Here is a 21189-nt window from a genome sequence, read left to right on the forward strand (position 1 = left end):
ACTGTTTGGGGAGTGAACAGACAGATATGGAGGAGCTTTTTCTCTCTGTCCCTCCTTCTTTATCTGATATTCTGCCCTTCAAGTAAATGAATAAATCATAAAAAATTGATGATAAAATTTGTACATTTCTAAAAATTACTTAATGGTTGAAATTACCAGATGTTTTAATGAAGTATACTTTTTATAAATGAACATAATGTTTTCTCAGAATTCATGGCACTGAGGTTGGGGAGGCTGAGATTTTAACAGACTTAGTTGTAAATAAAAATAATTATTAACTGGCATGCCTTTTGTAGGTTTGTAATTTGGTGCTTTTAATTAAATGTATTTAAGGTGTACTTGGATTCTTATGTAGTTGTGTCGTTACATTGAAAATCTTTTTTAATTTTTATGATTAAGGCTTGGTTTTAGAAATAGAATAAACTAGTTTATTTAGAAGATTTTCTTTAAAGATTTATTTTTATATTTATTTGAAACCAGAGAGAGAGAAAAGATCTTCCATCTGCTGGTTTACTTCCAAAATGGCCACAACATCAAGGGCTGGGCGGGCTGAAGCCAGAAGCCAGGAGCTCCATCTGGATCTTCTGTGTGGGTGTCAAGGGCCCAAATACCTAAGCCGTCTTAGGCCGCTTTCCTAGGTGTTACTAGCGGTAAGCTGGGTTGGAAGTAGAACAACTGAAACTGGAGCTGGCACTCCGGTGTGGGATGCTGGCTTTGCAAGAGGAGTAAAAGTTCACTGCATCCCAATGCCAGTCCTCCTCACCCTGCCGCGCCACCAGTTTATTTTTGCAAAAGCACCAGTTACAAATGAAGTGCTTCTCTCTCCCCACCCCTTACTAGTATGTATGTAGAGTTGGATATTGTGAAGTCAGTCTAAACATAAAAATTTTATTCTCTGACTTCACTGGTTATCATTTTGTCTATAAGCAAGGAATTATCAGTATAAATGCTTTTTTCTCCCCTTATGACTTGAATAAATAAGTCTTTGGCAATTAGGAATAAGAATATATTCAGGAGCCAGCACTGTGGCTGCAGTGCCAACATCCCATATGGGCACTGGTTTGAGTCCCAGCTGCTCTACTTCTAATCCAGCTCTCTGCTATGGCCTAGGAAAGCAATAAAAGATGGCTCAAGTCCTTGGGCTCCTGCACCTGTGCGGAAGACCTGGAAGAAGCTCCTGGCTTTTGATCTGCCCAGCTCTGGCTGTTGCAGCCACTTGGGGAGTGAACTAGTGGATGGAAGACCTCTCTCTCTCAGCCTCTGCCTCTCTGTAATGCTGTCTTTTAAATAAATAAATAAATCTTAAAAAAAAAAAAAAAAAAAAAAAGAGGGGCCAGTGCTGTGGTGTAGCAGGTAAAGCTGCCACCTGCTGTGCCAGCATCCCATATGGCCGCTGGTGCAAGTCCCAGCTGCTCCACTTCCAATCCACTTCTCTGCTGAGGCCTGGGAAAGCAGTGGAGGATGGCCCAAGTACCTGGGCCCCTGTGCCTATGTGGGAGACCCGTAAGAAGCTCTTGGCTCCTGGCTTCAGATCCGCGCAGCTCCGGCTGTTGGGGCCAATTGGAGAATGAACCAGTGGATGGAGGATCCCTCCCTCCCTCCCTCCCTCCCTCCCTCCCTCCCTTCCTCCCTTCCTCTCTCCCTCTCTCCCTCTCTCTCTCTCTCTCTCTCTCTCTTTCTGTGCCTCTCCTTCTTTCTGTGTAACTCTGACTTGCAAATAAATAAATTAATCTTTTTAAAAAAATTATTATTACCAGTTAGAAAGCTTTTTTGTTTTCGGATGTGTAAAAAAAGCTGTTTTGATGTTCTATAACATAACTAGACTGTCAGACTTTTTAGTTTACATTAAAGTTCATTTTGTTTCTGTGTTTACAGATTAGAAAACGTCATTGTTTTGAAAAGGAAGAAATTCATTTGAATGCAAAAGTTGTTTCAGAAGAGACCGTAACACTTAACTCTCCATCAGAAAAGATAAACTCCTTTTCACCACAAAATGTATGTATGTATGTATGTGATTATTCAGTTTAAAGAAGGAAACTGGGATTTTTTAAATCCATTCTTGAAGAAAGAGAAGAAAAAAGCTTGGAAGTCCTATGCTGTGTCATACCTCTGCTACTAATATGTGAGATGGTAAACAGTGTACTGTATGCCTCAGATCCTCATCTATAAAATGAAAGAATTAGATTAAAGAGAGATCTGAAAATTATTTTTTTCAATTTAAAATATTCTAATGTTTGTGAACTCCAAGAGTGTCCTAGGGCAGTGGTTTTCAAGGAGGAATCCTAGGGACTATAGAGACTCCTGACGTGTTTTTTGGGTTGTCCTTGAGATTAAAAGTATTTACATAATAGTATTATTATGTTAGTTGCCTCTTTTATTGTCCTGACATTTGTACTGGCAGTGCAGAAAATATTAATAAAACTGTAACCAAATCATGTTGATGGTACTTTTCTTTACCATCTATTTATAGTTTAAAAAAAGTCCATTTTACTTAAGAATGTCCTTAATGAAGCAGTAAAAATGAGTTAAATTATTAAATTTTAGCCCTTGAGATATTTAATTTTCTGTGTGAGGAAGTGAGTAGTGCTCATAAAACTTGCATACATAAATAGGGTGGGTGTCTTGAGGAGAAGCACTTGTGGGGTAGTTTGGATTGTGAGCTGAGCTAGCCGCTTTATACTATGCTTGATAATTGTTGATGATAAATGGAGTGAGGTTGATAAAATTTGAGTGTTTTAATGGAAATCAGAAATTAGAAAAGTCTGTAATTGCTGTAAGCATGCAGCTTTCTGATATTTACAGACTTTTTTGGTTAAATTGCTAGTGATATCGCAGAGTGTAACTTTTTGCTGTGTATAATGAAATATGTCAGCATTTCCAAGAGCTATAAACTCAGTGAGCTCGATGTCATGCAAATGACCAGTACATGATATTACAAAGATATCTGGAAAACCTTCATTCTAAGTGCACGACAGACCTGTAGCTGTTTTTTCTCTGCCCCATCACCCCATTCCTAGGCCTCTGTGTTTTTGTCATCAGTTACTATAGATTTAGTTTGCGTTTTCTTGTTGATCTTACAGAAGCCTTAGAGTTTGAGAAGTCATGTAGGAGTTTCTAAAGTTAAATTGTTAATCATCATCATTGTAATATGTGATAGATGTTTGAATCTGCCTGTTTTTTCTTGTTTTCTTTCATGGGACCTTATTTTTTTTGGTGGCTGTACTGTTAGTATGAATTCGTATACATACTTATTATCTATTTGCTGTATAAGAATGTAGTGTCGGCTGGCGCCACGGCTCACTTAGCTAATCCTCTGCCTGCTGTGCCGGCACCCCAAGTTCTTGTCCTGGTCGGGGCGCTGGATTCTGTCCTGGTTGTTCCTCTTCCAGTCCAGCTCTCTGCTGTGGCCTGGGAAGGCAGTGGAGGATGGCCCAAGTGCTTGGGCCCCTGCACCTGCATGGGAGACCAGGAGGAAGCACCTGGCTCCTGGCTTTGGATTGGTGCAGCGCGCCAGCCATAGTAGCCATTTTGGGGGTGAACCAACGGAAGGAAGACCTTTTTCTCTCTCTCTCACTGTCTAACTCTGCCTGTCAAAAAAAAAAAAAAAAAAAAAGAATGTAATGTCTATCTCTTTCATGTGGATCTTTAGTGCCTAGAACAGCATATATCACATATTAGTTACCTAGTAAATAATTTTTTTAAAGATTTCTTTATTTATTTGAAAGGCAGAGTTACAGAGAGACAGAAAGAGAAAGAGAGAGAGGTCTTCCATCTGCTGGTTTACTCCCCAAATGGCTGCAAAGGCTGGAGCTAGACCGATCATGAGCCACAAGCTTCTTCAGGGTCTCCCATGCAGGTACAGGGGCCCAAGGACTTGGGCCATCTTCTGCTGCTTTCCTGGGCCATAAGAGAGCTGATGGGAAGTGAAGCAGCCAGTACCCGAACTAGCACCCATAGGGGATGTCGGCACTGCAGGCAGCAGCTTTACCTGCTACGCCACAGCGCTGGTTGTCTTAGTAAATATTTGTTTGTGGAATCTTAGTGAATTTTTTTTAAGGATTTATTTATTTATTCACTTGAAAGGCAGAATTTACAGGGAGAGAAAGAGAGAGAGAGAGAGAGCGCGCGCGCGCGCAGCTGGTTCACTCCCCAAGTAGCTAAAATGGCTGGGACTGGGCCAAGCTGAAGCCAGAAGCCTGGAACCTTGTCCTGGTCTCCCATGTGGGTGACAGGGACTCTAGCACTTGGGCCATCTTCTGCTTTCCCAGGCACATTAGCAGGGAGCTGGATCAGAAGCAGAACTGGGGTTCTTATGGGACGCAGGCAGTAGCTTAACCTGTTATACCACAACACCGACCCCCTGTTCAAATTTTCAAAAAAGTATTTTAAATTTTCATTTGAGAGACAGAGAAACACTGAGACAGAACTTCTATCTGTGCCCAAAATGGCCAGGGATGGACTAGGGCTGGGCTGGAAACTCAGTGCAGGTCTCCCACATGGATGATAGGAACCCAGTTACCTAAGCCATTGTCACTGTTTCCTAGAGACTCAATTAACAAGATGCTGGAGTCTAGAGTTGCAGCCAGATATAGAACGTTTTTTTTTTTTTTTTTTTAAGAATTATTTTATTTATTTGAAAGACAGTTACAGAGAAAGGTAGAGCCAAAGAGAGAAAGGTCTTCCATTCTGCTGAACCAATTTTTTTTTGTTTTGTTTTGTTTTTTTTTTTATTAAAGACATTTATTTGAAAGGCAGAGTTACAGTGAGAAGTAGAGAGACAGAGAGATCTTCCATCTGCTGGTTGTCTCACCGAATGGCCAGGACTGGACCAGGCTGAATCTAGGAGCTGCTTCTGTGTCTTCCACTTAGATAGCAGGGGGCAGCATACTTGGACCATCTTCTGCTGCTTTCCCAGGCATGTAAGAAGGGAACTGGGGGGCCGGTCCTGTTGGTGTAGCAGGTAAAGCCACCAACTGCAGTGCCGGCATCTCATATTGGGGTTAGTTCGAGTCCTGGCTGCTCCTCTTCTGATCCAGCTCTCTGCTATGGCCTAGGAAAGCAGTAGAAGATAGCCCAACTCCATGGGCCCCTGCACCTATATGGGCGACCTGGAAGAAGCTCCTGGCTCCTGGTTTCACATTGGCTCAGCTCCATTGCGGTCATTTGAGGATTGAACTAGCGGATAGAAGACCTTGCTCTCTCTCCCTATCTCTTTCTCTTTCTCTGTAATTCTTCCCTTCAAGTAAAAAAAATAAATCTTAAAAAATAAATAAAAAGAAGAAGAAGGGATCGGCATCAGAAGAGTAGCAGCCGGGACACAAACTGGAGCCCAAATGGAGTGTAGACATCGCAGGCAGCCACTTAACCCACTATACCCAATGCTGGCAAGGGACAGGTCTTCACTAAATGCTGCCATGTAGTTCCTATCTTTAAATGTTGCTAAAAGGTTTATAGTTGAGTAAAAGCTTAGTTTAATAATCTGTTAAAGTTGTTTATGGCTAAAAGCTATGTAGAGTCTAGACAACTTGGCAGTAAGCAAAGCTGTTGTGCTGAGTACTTGAATTTTAAGCTAAGTGCTTTCATTGATTTCTCTCTTTGGTTATGTAGTATATTGACATGCTGATCATATAGTATGGTCTTGTCATTGTTAAAACATAACTTAGCTGTACATCTGTATGTCTGTATGTTTATATCAGTTTTATTTTTAAACCATAAGTACGTATTTTCTTTCTTGGCTCAAGCTGGCAAAATTCCATATTCCTATAGAAATGAATAATTGTTCTTTTAAATTTTTAAAAAAGATTTTATTTATTTATCTGAGAATTATAGACCAGTGAGAGAGGGAGACAGAGAGAGGTCTTCCATCTGCTGGTTCATTCCCCGAGTGGATGCAATGGCCGGAGCTGAGTGATCCAAAGCCAGGAGCCAGGAGCTTCTTCCAGGTCTCTCACATGGGTGCAGGGGCCCAAGCGCTTGGGCCATCTTCTACTGCTTTCCCAGGCCATAGCAGAGAGCTGGATCACAAGAGGAGCAGCTGTGACTAGAATGGTGCCCATAAGGGATGCCGATGCCACAGGCAGAGGATTAACCTGTGCAATAATGCCAGCCCCAGAATAATTGTTCTTAAGTGGGTGATTTATTACTCATAATGTTAATGGTTTAAGTTTCTGACAGTTTCTTGTAAGTTTGATGATTTATTGAACAAATTTCCTTATTAAATCTAGTAAGTCAAGTGACACAGAACTTCTGTGTATTAAGACATAAATGATATATGCCATGCTAATTAAAAATGTATGAAGTAAATTTAATGGACATCAAAACATTTTTGCAGTACAAGAAGTATTTTCTTGGTAGTCTATAATAAAAAGCATGAATACATAAAGTAATTTTATGTACTTTCTGAATAGCAGAGAACTCCATAAATACTTAAGTAAAATGATCTATATAGTTTTTTAGAGCACCAAGGTCAATCATCTTTATGGAAATATTGTAAGAAAGAATGGGAATATGAGTAGAAATAATAGATTTACAGAATGGTATCTTTTGGCCAGTATGGTACAGGAGGTTGAGCTGCCACCTGTGACACAAGCACCCTTTTTATGGTACCAGTTCCAATCTTGGTTGCTCTTCTTCCAATCCAGTTCCATGTTGGTTCACCTGGAAATGCAATGGAAGATGGCCCAGGTGCATGGGCCCCTGCTGCCCATATTAGAGACCGGAATGGATTTCCAGGCTCCTGGCTTCAGCCTGGCTCAGCCCTGGCCATTGCAGCATTTGGGGAATGAACCAGAGGAAGATCTCTCTTTCTCCCTCTCTCGCTCTGCCTTTCGAATGGATGAATTGAATCTGTAGAGGTGGGGGGGGGTGTTTGGCTGTCATAAAGGAGTGTGTTTTTCTTTTAGGAACTTGTTTGATTTCTGATATAACATTTCTGAGTCTTTTGCAAAGTGATTATTATTAATCATAAAAATATTTTCTCTAGATTTTCGAATAGGTAATTTGATAAAGAAGTAGAAAAAAGTTCCATACATTTTCATTTCACAAATTTTTTTTTTATTTGACAGGTAGAGTTAGAGAGAGAGAGAGACAGAGAGAAAGGTCTTCCTTCCGTTGGTTCACTCCCCAAATGGCCGCCATGGCCAGAGCTATGCCGATCCAAAGCCAGGAGCCAGGTGCTTCCTCCTGGTCTCCCATGCGCATGCAGGGACCCAAGCACCTGGGCCATCCTCCACTGCACTCCCGGGCCGCAGCAGAGAGCTGGATTGTAAGAGAAACAACCGGGACGAGAACCTGGCGCTTATATGGGATGCCAGTGCTGCAGGCGGAGGATTAACCAAGTGAGCCATGGCGCCCGCCCCACAATTTTTGCTATTATGTAGTAGCTTTAGAAATTAATTTATCTTCAAAATTTTGTATATAGTAATTGAGAAAATGAAGTCCATCTTTTAAAAATTTTGCTTATGTTGACAGATCATATGTCTCACCTTTCATCTGTAATATTTTAATTTAGGCCATCTAAAAATCTTGAATAAAATAAATTGGAGGACTTAGGTAAATAACGTATCTCTTTTTAAAACCTGTTCCTTGGGGCTGGCATTATTGTCTCAACAAGTGAAGCCGCTGCTTGCAGTGCTGGTATCCCATGTGGGCCCCAGTTGGTGTCCTGGTCTCTCCGCTTTTAATCATGCTGCCTGCTAATGCACCTGGAAAAGCAGTGGAAGGTAGGCCAAGTGCTTAGGCCCCTGCTACTCTCAAGGGAGATCCCGATGAAGCTCTTGGCTTCCGTGTGGCTCAGCCGGCGCCGTTGCAGGTATTTGGAGAATGAACCAGCAGATGGAAATTGCCTGTCTGTAACTCTGCCTTTCAAATGAATAAGTCTTTAAAAAAAAACAAAACGCAAAATGGAAGGAAAACATGGGTGGGACTAGATTGAATAATAACGTGTATCTCATTGAGCTCTAATGTTTTCAGATTCTAAGGATACTGTTCCCATTGTGGATATTACTGAACGATAGGAGAAACTTCAGATGGTGTTTATTTTCAGAAGCATATTTATTTATTTGGATTCATGAATTAATTATTTAGTTCTGTTCCTTATGAAGACACAAAGTATATATATATATATTTAAAATATTTATTTATTTTATTTGAAAGGCAGAGTTACAGGGAGGCAGAGAGAGAGAGAGGTCTTCCATTCACTGGATCATTCCTGAGATGACCACAAGAAGCCAGGAGCTTCTTTGTGCTCTCCCATGTGGGTGCAGGGGCCCAAGGACTTGGGCCATCCATCCTCCACTGCTTTCCCAGGCCATAGCAGAGAGTGGATCGGAAGTGGAGCAGCCTGGACGTGAACTGGGTTCCATATGGGATGCCGACGCTGCAGTCAGTGGCTTTACCCACTACGCCACAGCACCGACCCCTAAATTTTATATTCTTAGTACTGTTCAAACTGGTAGTTACGTAATTCTGGACAAACTTTTTAAGTTAGTTGGGTAATTAGTTTAATGCTCTCATCAATTAATTAAATTAGTTTAAATTCTCTTGGATTTGACACTAAGCTTTTTGAATTTTTCTTTTGGATTTTTAAAGTTTTTATTAAAGTAATTTAGTTTACAAACTGTGGATTAGAAAATTAGGTGGTTGTCTTTTTAGTTTAAGATTTATGCATTGGGAAGAGTGAGAGAGAGGGACAAATATCTTCCATCCATTAGTTCACTCCTGCAATACTTGCAACAGCCAGACCAGGCTGAAGCCAAGAGCTTGGAACTCCTTTCAGTTCTCCCCATGGGTGGCAAGGACCCAAGTCCTTGGGCCATCTCCTGCTGCTTTCCCATGCACATTAGCAGGGAGCTGGATTGAAAGCAGAACATCTAGAACTTGCACTGGCACACCAGACAGAGGATTCTGGCTGGCAGATGGCAACTTAACCCACCGTGCCAAAAACACTGGCCCCGGTAGTTGTCTCTTTCTCTGTCATCGCCAGGCTCTTTACTCTGTTTTCAAGTTAGAAAATAGTGTCAAAATCTTCTTTATTTGAGTAATCTTCTCGTGTCCACCACTTGTTCTCTTTGTTTAGATTCATTTTTTATACTGATAACTCTTATGTCAGCAGTCTGGTGATGCATGGTGATGTTACTTTGTTCTGCCAGTTACAATATTTTTCTTAAGAATTTATTTGTATTTTATTAATTATATTAGGATATCCTCATAAGAAGTTTTTTTTTTTTTAATTTATTTATTTGAAAGTCAGAGTTACACAGAGAAGGAGAGGCAGAGAGAGAGAGAGGTCTTCCATCTGCTGGTTCACTCCCCAGTTTGCTGCAATGGCCGGAGCTATACTGATCCGAAGCCAGGAGCCAGGAGCTTCCTCCGGGTCTCCCACATGGGTGCAAGGACCCAAGGAGTTAGGGCATCTTCCACTGCTTTCCCAGGCCATAGCAGAGAGCTGGATCAGAAGTGGAGTAGCCGGGACTCAAACCGGCGCCCATATGGGATGTGGGCACTGCAGCTGGTGGCTTTACCTGCTGTGCCACAGCGCCATCCCCTATAACCACTCTTTGTTTATTTATTAAATAAATGCTAATGTTCTTTATATATCCTTCAGTAAAAGTAATTTTATCTGATGTAGTATAGCAAGTTTTTTTCATTCCTTTTCTCTATTGTGTAGAAGAGGCATAGATCCAGCAGAGTGCGCTGTTGATCTTCTGATAGAGTGTTGGTGTTGGGCAGCTTTGGGCTGGTTTTTTTTTTTTTCCTTCCCAGTCCTTCTTTTTTTCTTTTTAATATTTAAAATATTTTTTGTATTGAGGAGAAAATAACCAATTTTATCAGTATTTTGGAAGTCATTTTCTCATGGTTTTAATTTATTTTTAACATTATCACATACATATGGTAAATAAAATGATTATCTGCCATTTTCCCAAACAGTTAAGAAATACTAATTATCTGACAAATACAGGCTCATGAATTAATGCTGATTGTCAAATTCTTTTAACTTTTCTTTGGGTTTGACTCTTTGCAGAATAAAAAACAAATTTTTTTAAGATTTTAATTTTTAAAATGCTAATTAGTTTTAACAGATTCAGTATGTTTCCCATATCAATTCTATGAATATGATGATAATCCCCCCTTCTTCCCTCCAGACCAGCCCTGGTTGTTAAGCTATTTGGGGAGTGAACCAGCAGGTGGAAGATCTCTTTCTCTCTCTGTCTCTCCCTCTGTGTCACTTTGCCTTTCAAATAAATAAAATAAATCTTAAAAACAAAACCAAACAAACCTGGGGCTGGCGCTGTGGCATATCAAGTAAAGCCACCGCCTGCAGTACTGGCATCCCATATGGGCGCTGGTTTACATCCCGGCTGCTCCACTTCCGATCCAACTCTCTGCTATGGCCCGGGAAAGCAATAGAAGATGTCCCAAGTCCTTGGACCTGTGTGGCCGCATGGGAGACCCAGAAGAAGCTCCTGGCTTCTGGCTTTGGATTGACAGAGCTTTGGCCATTGTGGCTATCTGGGGAATAAACCAGCAGATGGAAGGCCTCCCCTGCCCCGATCCCCCTCTGCCTCTGCCCCTCTGTGACTCTGCCTAGCAAATAAATAAATAAATCTTTAAAAAAAAAGTGCTCCATCCGCTGATAGGATTATGTGATTTTTTTTCTGATATCCTCTTGATAAGATGAATTGCATTGATTTTTTTTCTTTTGCTTCAAAAATTGACATTCATTCAAAGGAAAAAAAAATTACAAGATGTTCATCTCTTTGTTCCCTCTGCTCCCTGCTCCTGCTTCTCTTCAGTTATACAAGACTAAACCCCAGGGGAGCTAGGTAGCAGGACAGCCTCTACAGATGAGGTCAGCAACATTGAGGGGCATGTCCTTAATAGAGGTGTTGTAGAAAGTCTTAGTGTCTCAAAGAGTCCTCTTGTCTTCTTCAGTTACCATATATTAATAGCCACAAACTTGGCTCACTAGGCTAATCTTCCGCCTGCGGTGTTGGCACCCCGAGTTCTAGTCCCAGCTGGGGTGCCGGTTCTGTCCCGGTTGCTTCTCTTCCAGTCCAGCTCTCTGCTGTGGCCTGGGGAGACAGTGGAGGATGGCCCAAGTGCTTGGGCCCTGCACCTGCATGGGAGACCAGGAGGAAGCACCTGGCTCCTGGCTTCGGATCAGTGTAGTGCGCCAGCCGTAGCAGCCATTTTGGGGGTGAACCAATGGAAGGAAGACCTTTATCTCTCTCTCACTGTCTAACTCTACCTGTCCAAAAACAAAAACAAAACCATAAACTTACTACAAAAGCGTCTACAACAGCCAATTATTTAAATATTTTTTTCTGTCTTGATGGGAAGGTCATAGTTGATGATTAAAGAAACTTGTTGCACATCAGTGACTCTGCCTATGTAGAGAGAGAGAGAGAGAATTCATTGCCGAGGGAGGAGAGCGCACATAATCCATCCAGAAGGGGCTTAGTGGGTACATGTAGGCAGCCCAAGGAAGGCAAAGAAGCAAACATTCCTTTGTTCCCTAGAGCCCTTGGGTATGCTGGATTTTCTTCCAAGTTGCTACTTTCCTGAAAAAGGCCCCAATCACCTTGTACTATTGATTTTTTTTTTTTTTTGACAGGCAGAGTTAGACAGTGAGAGAGAGAGACAGAGAGAAAGGTCTTCCTTTGCCGTTGGTTCACCCTCCAATGGCCGCCGTGGCTGGCGCGCTGCGGCCGGCGCACCGCACTGATCCGATGGTAGGAGCCAGGAGCCAGGTGCTTTTCCTGGTCTCCCATGGGGTGCAGGGCCCAAGCACCTGGGCCATCCTCCACTGCACTCCCTGGCCACAGCAGAGGGCTGGCCTGGAAGGGGGGCAACCGGGACAGAATCCGGCGCCCCAACCGGGACTAGAACCCGGTGTGCCGGCGCCGTTAGGCAGAGGATTAGCCTAGTGAGCCGCGGCGCCGGCCTTTTTTTTTATTTTTTGACAGGCAGAGTGGACAGTGAGATAGAGAGACAGAGAGAAAGGTCTTCCTTTGCCATTGGTTCACCCTCCAATGGCCACTACGGCTGGTGCGCTGCGGCCGGCGCACCGCGCTGATACGATGGCAGGAGCCAGGTGCTTCTCCTGGTCTCCCATGGGGTGCAGGGCCCAAGCACTTGGGCCATCCTCCACTGCACTCCCTGGCTACAGCAGAGAGCTGGCCTGGAAGAGGGGCAACCGGGACAGAATCCGGCGCCCCGACCGGGACTAGAACCCCGTGTGCTGGCGCCACAAGGCAGAGGATTAGCCTAGTGAGCCGCAGTGCCGGCTAGTTTATTTCATTTATTTCTTTTATATATATATATATATATATTTGACAGAGTGGACAGTGAGAGAGAGAGACAGAGAGAAAGGTCTTCCTTATTGCCGTTGGTTCACCCTCCAATGGCCGCCACAGCCAGCGCGCTGGGGCCGGCGCATTGCGCTGATCCGATGGCAGGAGCCAGGTGCTTCTCCTGGTCTCCCATGCGGGTGCAGGGCCCAGCACTTGGGCCATCCTCCACTGCCCTCCCGGGCCACAGCAGAGAGCTGGCCTGGAAGAGGGGCAACCGGGACAGAATCCGGCTTCCCGACCAGGACTAGAACCCAGTGTGCCGGTGCTGCAGGTGGAGGATTAGCCTATTGAGCCGCGGCGCCGGCCTCTTTTTTTTATATTTTTATATACTTATTTTTGACATACACAAACACATCTGAAGATCTCTCATTAGTGTTTCTTAATTGTCATTATAGAGATCTTTCACATCCTTGGAATTTTATTGTCTTGGTAAAAGTCATGAATGGGATTTCTTTTATAATTTCTTTTCCAATAAGTTTGTCATTGGTCTATAAAAATGCTACTAGATTTTGTATCTTGCAGCCTTACTTAAATTTATCAATTCCTGTAGACTTGGTGGATTTTAGGTTTTTCTCTATATAGATAATCATCTACAAACAGGAATGATTTGAGTTTCTTCTTTGCTGTTTATGTTTTTTTTTTTTTTAAAGATTTATTTGAAAGCTAGAGTTACAGAGAGAGAGAGAGGAGAGACAGAGATCTCCCATCTGCTGGTTCACTCTCCAAATGGCCACAACAGCCAGGGCTGGGCCAGGCTGAAACCAGGAGCAAGGAGCTTCATCAGGGTGTCCCATGTGGGTCCAGGGATCCAAGCTCTTGGGCCATCCTCTGCTGCTTCCCCAAGCACATTAGCTGGGAGCTGTATCGATTGTGGAATAGCTGGGACTCAAGCTAATGCCCATATGCGATGCTGGCCCTGTAGATACTACCGTGCTGGACCCTAGAGAGAAAAAGAGAATTATCTTCAAGAATTAATATTAAACTGTGGAAATGAATATTTTTCAGTTTTGATTATTAGGTTATATTATACTAATAGATATCCTGATCATAAGTTATTCTTTTGTTTGAGGCTTTTTGGTTATTTCTATGTATATGTGTATGTGTGTGCGTGGATGCAGCAGTCCTGATTGCTTTAACACTTAGAATTCATTGTTTTATTATTCATTAGTGAGATGTGCTTTGTTGTATTTTTTTTTTTTTTTTGACAGGCAGAGTGAACAGTGAGAGAGACAGAGAGAAAGGTCTTCCTTTGCCGTTGTTTCACCCTCCAATGGCCGCCGCGGCTGGCGCGCTGCGGCCAGCGCACCGCACTGATCCGATGGCAGGAGCCAGGTACTTCTCCTGGTCTCCCATGGGGTGCAGGGCCCAAGCACTTGGGCCATCCTCCACTGCACTTCCTGGCCACAGCAGAGAGCTGGCCTGGAAGAGTGGCAACCGGGACAGAATCCAGTGCCCCGACCGGGACTAGAACCCGGTATGCCAGCGCCGCAAGGTGGAGGATTAGCCTAGTGAGCCGCGGCGCCGGCCTGTATTTTGATAAGAAGTTTATCTATAAAAAATTATAAAGAAGTTTATCTAGGTTTAGTTTAGGATCAGTATTGTATGGGATTATAAAAAATTCTGGGGGGTAGTGCTGTGGCGTAGCAGATAAAGCCACAGCCTGCAGTGCCGGCATCCCTTATGGGCGCTGGTTCTAGTCCCAGTTGCTCCACTTCTGATCCAGAAAGCAGTAGAAGATGACCCAATTCCTTGAGCCCCTGTACTCGTGTGGGGGACCCAGAAGAAGCTCCTGGCTCCTGCCTTTGGATGGCTCAGCTCTGGCGACTGTGGCCATTTGTGGAGTGAACTAGTGGATGGAGGATCTCTCTATCTCTCTGTCTCTGCCTCTCTGTAACTGTGCCTTTCAAATAAATAAAAGAAATATTTTTAAAAAAATTTAGAAGTTTTCCTTATTTATTTATTTATTTTTTGAGTTACAGAGGAAGGGAGAGACAAAGAGAATGGTCTTCTTTCTACTGGTTCACTCTCCAAATGGCCACAATGGTCAGAACTGGGCCAATCCCAAGCCAGGAGCTTCTTCCCTGTCTCCCAAGCGCGTGTAGAGGCCCAAATACTTGGTTCATCTTTTACTGCTTTCCTAGGCCATAAGCAGGAAGCAGAGAGCTGGATCAGAAGAAGAGCAGCTGGGATTAGAACCTTTGCCCATATGGGATGCCAGCACCGCAGGTGGAGGCTTAGCCCACCACGCCACAGCACTGGCCCCAGCTTTACTTGTTTTAAAGACTTGAATTAAGGAAACTTCATATACAGAGAGAGGAGCGTGTAATGAACCCCCTTGTGCCTATCACTCAGCTTTAACAATTTTCAGTATTTTGCAAATTTATGTCCTGTATTTGTTTTATTTATGTGCTGCCTTTTTTTTTTTCTTTTCTTTTTTTGAGAGGATGGCTGGAAGAAAGGTGAAGGACTAGAATTTTTTTTTAAGATTTATTTATTTATTTGAAAGGCAGAGTTGCAGAAAGAGAGAAGTCCTCTATCCACTGGTTCACTCCCCAAGTGGCTGCAAAAGCCAGAGCTGGGCTGATCCAAAGCCAGGATCCAGGAGTTTCTTCAGGGTCTCCCACATGAGTGCAGGAGTCCAAGGACTTGGACTGTCTCCCACTGCTTTCCCAGGCTATAACAGAGAGCTGGATCAGAAGTGGAGTAGCTGGGATATGAACCAGTGCCCATGTGGGATGCCGACACTGCGGGTGGTAGCTTTGCCCGCTACGCCACAGCAGGGCTCCAAGGACTAGAATATGTTAAAGCAAGTATCAGATAACTTACCTATTCACTCATAAATAATTGAGTACATATTTGTAACAGATAATACCTTTCGGAAAACGTAGCAAGGACTGGGTGGGCGTTTGCTGCAGAGGTTAAGCTGCCACTTGGGCTTTCTGCATTCCCTAGCAGAATCAGCTCTGCATTCAACTTCTTATTACTGCTGTGCACCCTGGGAGGCAGAGGTGATGGCTCACGTAGATAGGACTCTGCCGCCCACATCGGAGACCTGGATCAAATTCTCGGTTCCTGGCTTTAGCATCATCCAGGTAGTTTGGTCCCTGCCACATATGTGGGAAAGCTGGATTAAGTTCCTGGCTCGTGAATTTGGCCTGGCCCAGCCCTGGCTATGCCAGGCATTTGGGGAGTGAACAGATGAGAGATTACTTTTTTTTTTTCACATATTTAATAAAAAATAAAAATTTCAAAACATAGTGACATTTTAAACATAGCATTCCCATAGGTAGAAAATTAACAGCAATTTAATTTGTCTAATACTCAGTCTCCGTGGTTTAATTGTTTGAAAACTGACGTTTTAGGGTTGCTTTTTAAAAGTCACAGTCCAAACACGGTACATGCATGTTGCTTAAGAGAAATGTCATTTATTTATTGAAAAAACACGTCTTTTTTCCTAAAGGATTTACCCTGTTCAAGATTTGGTCAGTTGTATTCTCATGGTGTCATTTAAGATAGTCCTCTAGTCCCATATTTCCAGTCAAATAGATGTAAAGTTCGAGTTAGATTCAGGTTTGGTTTTGTTGTTGTTTCCTTGAATAACACATGGATAGTGCTGCATGATTACTGTTGTATCACTCAGGAGACAAATAATGTCCATTTGTTTCTTTGTGTAATGATAGATCAAGAGCATGTCTTCATGTTATTTAATATGCTTCTATGACATTTTTAGTGACTGTGTTGCATTCTGTTGAATAGCTTTTCTGTACCTTGTTTGTAATCTCCCTTGACTAGATGTTTAAGGGAGTATTCATTTGTTATACTAGTTTTTAGTAGATTTTATTATATTAAAAACTTATGGACTTCTTCAGTTTAAAGAAATAGTGTCTTTTTTTATGACAGTTTCAGACCCTCCACTCTTTTTACCAATTGAATTTTTAGTCTCTAAGGGCTTTTTCTTATGCTGTAATTGTTTGCTTGAAATTATTTTCCTGGACTATAGCAATGAAAATATACTTCTGTTTTAAATGGCTCCTAAATTATATGTGTTTCCTCCAGAGCAAATTTGCATTTTCTTCCTTTCTCTTTTACCCTCTTAATTTTGTCATATGTTGATCATCCTTGATTGTGGTTCACATTTAAGGCAGAAAAAATATTTAATTCCCTGCTACTCTATTCTCCCATGTCTTTTTCTTTTTTAAGATTTATTTATTATTTAAAAGTCAGAGTTACACAAGAGAGGAGAGGCAGAGAGAGAGAAACAGAGGTCTTCCATCCACTGGTTCACTACCCAATTGGCCTCAATGGCCAGAGCTGTGCCGATGTGAAGCCAGGAGCCAGAAACTTCTTCCAGGTCTCCCACATGAGTGCAGGGGCCCAAGGACTTGGACCATCTTCTACTGCTTTCCCAGGCCATAGCAGAGAGCTGGATGGGAAGTGGAGCAGTCGGGACTAGAACCGGCACCCACATGGGATGCCAACGCCACAGTTGGAAGACTGACCTACTGTGCCACGGTGCCGGCCCCTCTCACATGTCTTCTAACTGCCTGCTTTTAGTACCAGGCTGTGTGAATGTTGAGTAACAATGCTGATTAGGTTAATTTACATGTTCGTTAAGATTGTGATTATTTCCTGAATTCCTTATGAATCTCTTCTTGTGATGGATCTGCTGACTCAATAGGGTCCATTGAGCCAGGGTGACTCTCAACTCTCCTAACTCCCCTTAAGCACACTTGGTATGAATTTCATGCTTCCTTTTTTCCCTGCCTGTTTTGTCAGTTATCTGCTTAGTCTAGAAATATGTGACAGTCTTTTATTTATTGATGAACCACTCCTCTGTACTTCTTTTTATTAGTTTTATTCTATTTTGCACTTCAGTACTGGAGGTTGCAATTTAGATGATCCCTGAATGAGTAGCACAAGTGATATGGTGAGTCTAGATATGTCTAAGAATGTGATGAATTTTTTTTAAGATTGATTTGATTTATTTGAAAAGCAGAGTCACAGGGAAAGACCAAGAGAGAAATCTTCTATCTACTGGTTCATTCCCAAAATGGCTGCAATGCCCAGGGCTGGGCCAGACCAAAGCCAGGAGCCCGGAATTTCCTCCTGGTCTCCCATGTGGGTGCAGGGGCCAAGGACTTGGGGCATCTTCTGCTGCTTTCCCAGGTGCATCAGTAGGGACCTGGATCATAAGTGGAGCAGCTGAGTCTAACCAGTACCTGTATGGAATGCTGGCACTGCTGGCAGCAGCTTTACCCACTACGCCACAGTGCCTGCATCGGGGCGTACACTCTTAAGCTATCTCAGTCTTTTGGACTTTAAAGAATGTCATCACAGGGAATGGTGTTGTGGCACACTGGCTGTTCCACTATGATCCAGGTCTCTGCTATGGACTGGGAAAGCAGTTGAAGATGACCTAAGTCCTTGAGCCCCTTGCCCCAACGTGGGAGACCTGGTAGAAGCTCCAGGCTCCTGGCTTGGGATCTGTGCAGCTCCAGCTGTTGAGGCCATCTGGGGAGTGAACCAGCATGTGGAAGGACACCCCCACCCCACCTTTGCCTCTCTGTAACTCTGCCTTTTGAATAAAAAAAAATCTTATTTAAAAAAAAAAAAACAAACTGTGTATGTCCCACCCTGATTTGACAGTATCAGTTTTCATTTCAGGCTTTTTGGGGGTTCAGATTGACAAAATCCTATGTAGCCATTGAAAACATGATTGATGACCCAGATATAGTTTGTGAAATTCCAGAGTTTGAGACCTCAGTTTCAAGCTAAGATTATTTCAGCAGTGTTTTGGTGAGACAGAACAAATATATATATAATGTACCGTACTGTACTGAAGTCTAATTGTTTCAGTTCCTATATATTAATCTTTAATACATCAGTAAATTATTTTGATGTAGGGCAGAGAAGATAGGATGTAACCCCCCTATAGTCTAAATATTAATTGAATTGTTTTTTTAAATTTTTTTTTATTTTGACAGGCAGAGTTAGAGAGACAGAAAGGGCTTCCTTCTGTTGGTTCACTCTCAAAATGGCCGCTATGGCCAGTGCACTGTGCCGATCTGAAGCCAGGAGCCAGGTGCTTCCTTCTGGTCTCCCATGCGGGTGCAGGGGCCCAAGCACTTGGGTCATCCTCCACTGCCTTCCCAGGCCACAGCAGAGAGCTGGACTGGAAGAGGAGCAACCGGGACTAGAACCCTGCGCCCACATGGGATGCCAGCACCGCAGGCGGAGGATTAGCCAAGTGAGCCACGGCACTGGCCCAGAATAGTTTTTTTTTTTTTTTTTTTTTTAATTTTAAAATTTATTTTGAAAGAGTTACATAGAGGAAGGGAGGGAAAGAGATCTTCCATCCACTGGTTCACTCCCCAGATGGCTGCAATGGCTGGAGCTGGTTTATACCAAAGCCAGGAGCCATGAACTTTCTCTGGGTCTCCCACGTGGGTGGCAGGGCCCAAACACTTCGGCCATCTTCCATTGCTTTCCCCAGGCCATTAGCGAGGAGCTGGATCTAAAGTGGAGCAGCTGGGACACAAACCAGTGCCCATGTGGGATGCCAATGGCAGAGGCAGCTGCTTTACCCACTGTGCCATAAAGCTGGCCTCTGAATAGTTTCTCTTACAGATTTAAAATATCTCCTGACTTAATCAGTGATAGTTTGCTTTTTAAGAAATAGAAACCTTCTCAAAGATTTTACAGAGATACAGCTGTCTTTATTGGAACCCAACAATTTATGGGTAGCGTCTGTCTCTTTGGGGTCTTCAGTGTGACTGTTCTCCATCTCTCTGCAGGATTCTCTCATTAGTTTCTTGTTGACTAATTTTTCTGGATACTTCGCATTTTCATTTGACCTTGATATCTTAAAATGGAGGCCTTTAAGTATACAACATGTTCTTGTCTCTTGCCATTAACCAGCTCAGGCTAAATGCCTCAGATACACATTCCTAGGAAAATGAATCTTACTGTGCTGAGAGTGTGGGAGGCAAGGTCCTGTGTTTTGGGGGTGTTAGACCCAGCTTCTCAGGAGAGGCTATCGTTGCTGAGCTGTTTTTTGAACACATTTCTCATGATTTTCCTAGTGTAGTATCTTCATCACATCGTCTAAGTTCTTACATATATAGGAATATATACCCTTCTCATCCATCTCTTTTCTAAGAAGTTCTGGTTATTCTCACTAGTTTATTTTCCAGGTCACATTGAGAGACATTTTTTAGATTAATCTCCCCTTCCTCCCCAAATCTTGCTGGGATTTTAATTCGAATTCAGAAAAAGATTAGATCAAAAAGTTCACTAATCTCCAAAAGATTGTGTCCCGTACTTCATGAGCTGTAGCTCTGCAGAGCCTGTTTTACATGTGGCACACGCTTTCTACAGTGAACTGTTACCTTTTCCTCTCCAACTTGAATTTACAGAGAAATTACCCTTCCCCCATCTTCTTCCTTCCCTGCCCCCCCACCTCCCACCCCACTCCACTGCCATCTCTCTCCCTCTCCCCCCTCTCTCTCAAACACACACACACACACAACACCCCCCCCACACACAAACAACCCATTGCAAACTCTATAGGATCCTGTCTCTGATAATACTTTAAATCTAAGCTGATAGGGTAGTTGCTAGCCGTATGTCACTCTGCTTCAGTTAGTTAGAATTAGTTGAACTAATCACATGTCAAGTGTTCACTAGCCTGTGTGGCTAATGGCAAATATATTGAATAGTGCAGATATCAAACATTCCCTTATCACAGAAAATTATTTGGGGTAGTGCTGTTTTAGATGCTTGTATATTGATAACTAACCTATTTCTTAATGTCTGTGAAAGTAAAATTTCTTTTCTTTTTTTTTTTTTGTCGTAAACCGTCTTCCTTTATTTATATTTGCAATATGAAACAGAAGCTCAGCATGGACACATGCACATGCACACTCAAGCCAGCCCCGGGGCAGGGAGTGGGACAAAGCCACTTGGCAGCGGGGCTGCGGCCCCAGACCCTCAGGGCGCAGGGCGGCCCAGCCAAGAGTCAGGGCCTCTGGGGATGCTGCTGGGGAGGCCCCTGCTCCCGAAGGCCGGGTCCCTGGGTGGAAGTGCAGGGTCTGGGTGAAGGCACTGCCCTCCTCAGGCCCCAACACTCCGCCCTCGCCAGCCACCCCTAAGGTGGACCTGAGCTCAAAGGCTGGGTGTGGGTGTGGATAAAATTTCTTTTTTAATAGGTTTTTCTAATAGTGTTTGATCGGTATGTGGAACACAACTTGATAGGATAGCTTTCTCATTTTAAAAGTTAATTTAAGGAAGTTTTAAAAATACTAAAATATCATAAAAAAAGTAAAACTCGCAATCCCAAGGATTTTTTAAAAGCCTTTTTGAAATATAATATGCACATGCATGGAAGTGTATAATTGGATTTTCACCTAAATGATACAGAAATGTCTTTTTACCATTTTTTTATTCCCAGGTACTTTTTGAGTCATATTTTGATTGTTTGGATTTAATAATAGTGTGCTTTCTCAAGGTGGTACGTAAGTTTGTCTCACTATTGTTGATGCTAAATTTGATCACTTGGTTAAAATGATTACCGCAGGGTCTTTCCATTGTAAAAATACATTTGCTTTTTGTAATTAATGAGTTACTTGTTTGGTGATACTTAGAGACTGTGAATATCCTTTTCCCCAAGAACTTTTCACTGAATAGTTTTAGCCTTTTTGTCTGAGTCAGTTACTACACAAAAGTTTCAAAATGGCAGTTTAAAGTATTTTGGCGTTCTATTTACAGTTTTTAGCTGGCACTTCCCTGTAAGGAACAACACTCTCATCACAATTTTCTTCTTTTGAGTCCTTTTGTT

General features: G+C 42.8%; 1 protein-coding gene and 1 non-coding gene across 2 annotated transcripts in view; one reads left to right on the top strand and one right to left on the bottom strand.

Moving 5' to 3' along the window:
* Positions 1-21189, top strand: part of BRIP1 (BRCA1 interacting DNA helicase 1) — a 206381-nt gene that overhangs the window by 13840 nt on the left and 171352 nt on the right. The window contains 1 exon segment of the mRNA XM_051824717.2: positions 1876-1995. Coding sequence (XP_051680677.2) covers positions 1876-1995 — 120 coding nt within the window.
* LOC127484522 (small nucleolar RNA SNORA67) lies at positions 11467-11588 on the bottom strand. Its single transcript, XR_007911583.1, has one exon. It is a non-coding gene; the product is annotated as a small nucleolar RNA SNORA67 (small nucleolar RNA).

The sequence above is a fragment of the Oryctolagus cuniculus genome, chromosome 17 (assembly GCF_964237555.1).
Source record: "Oryctolagus cuniculus chromosome 17, mOryCun1.1, whole genome shotgun sequence".
Taxonomy (NCBI): Eukaryota; Metazoa; Chordata; class Mammalia; order Lagomorpha; family Leporidae; genus Oryctolagus; species Oryctolagus cuniculus.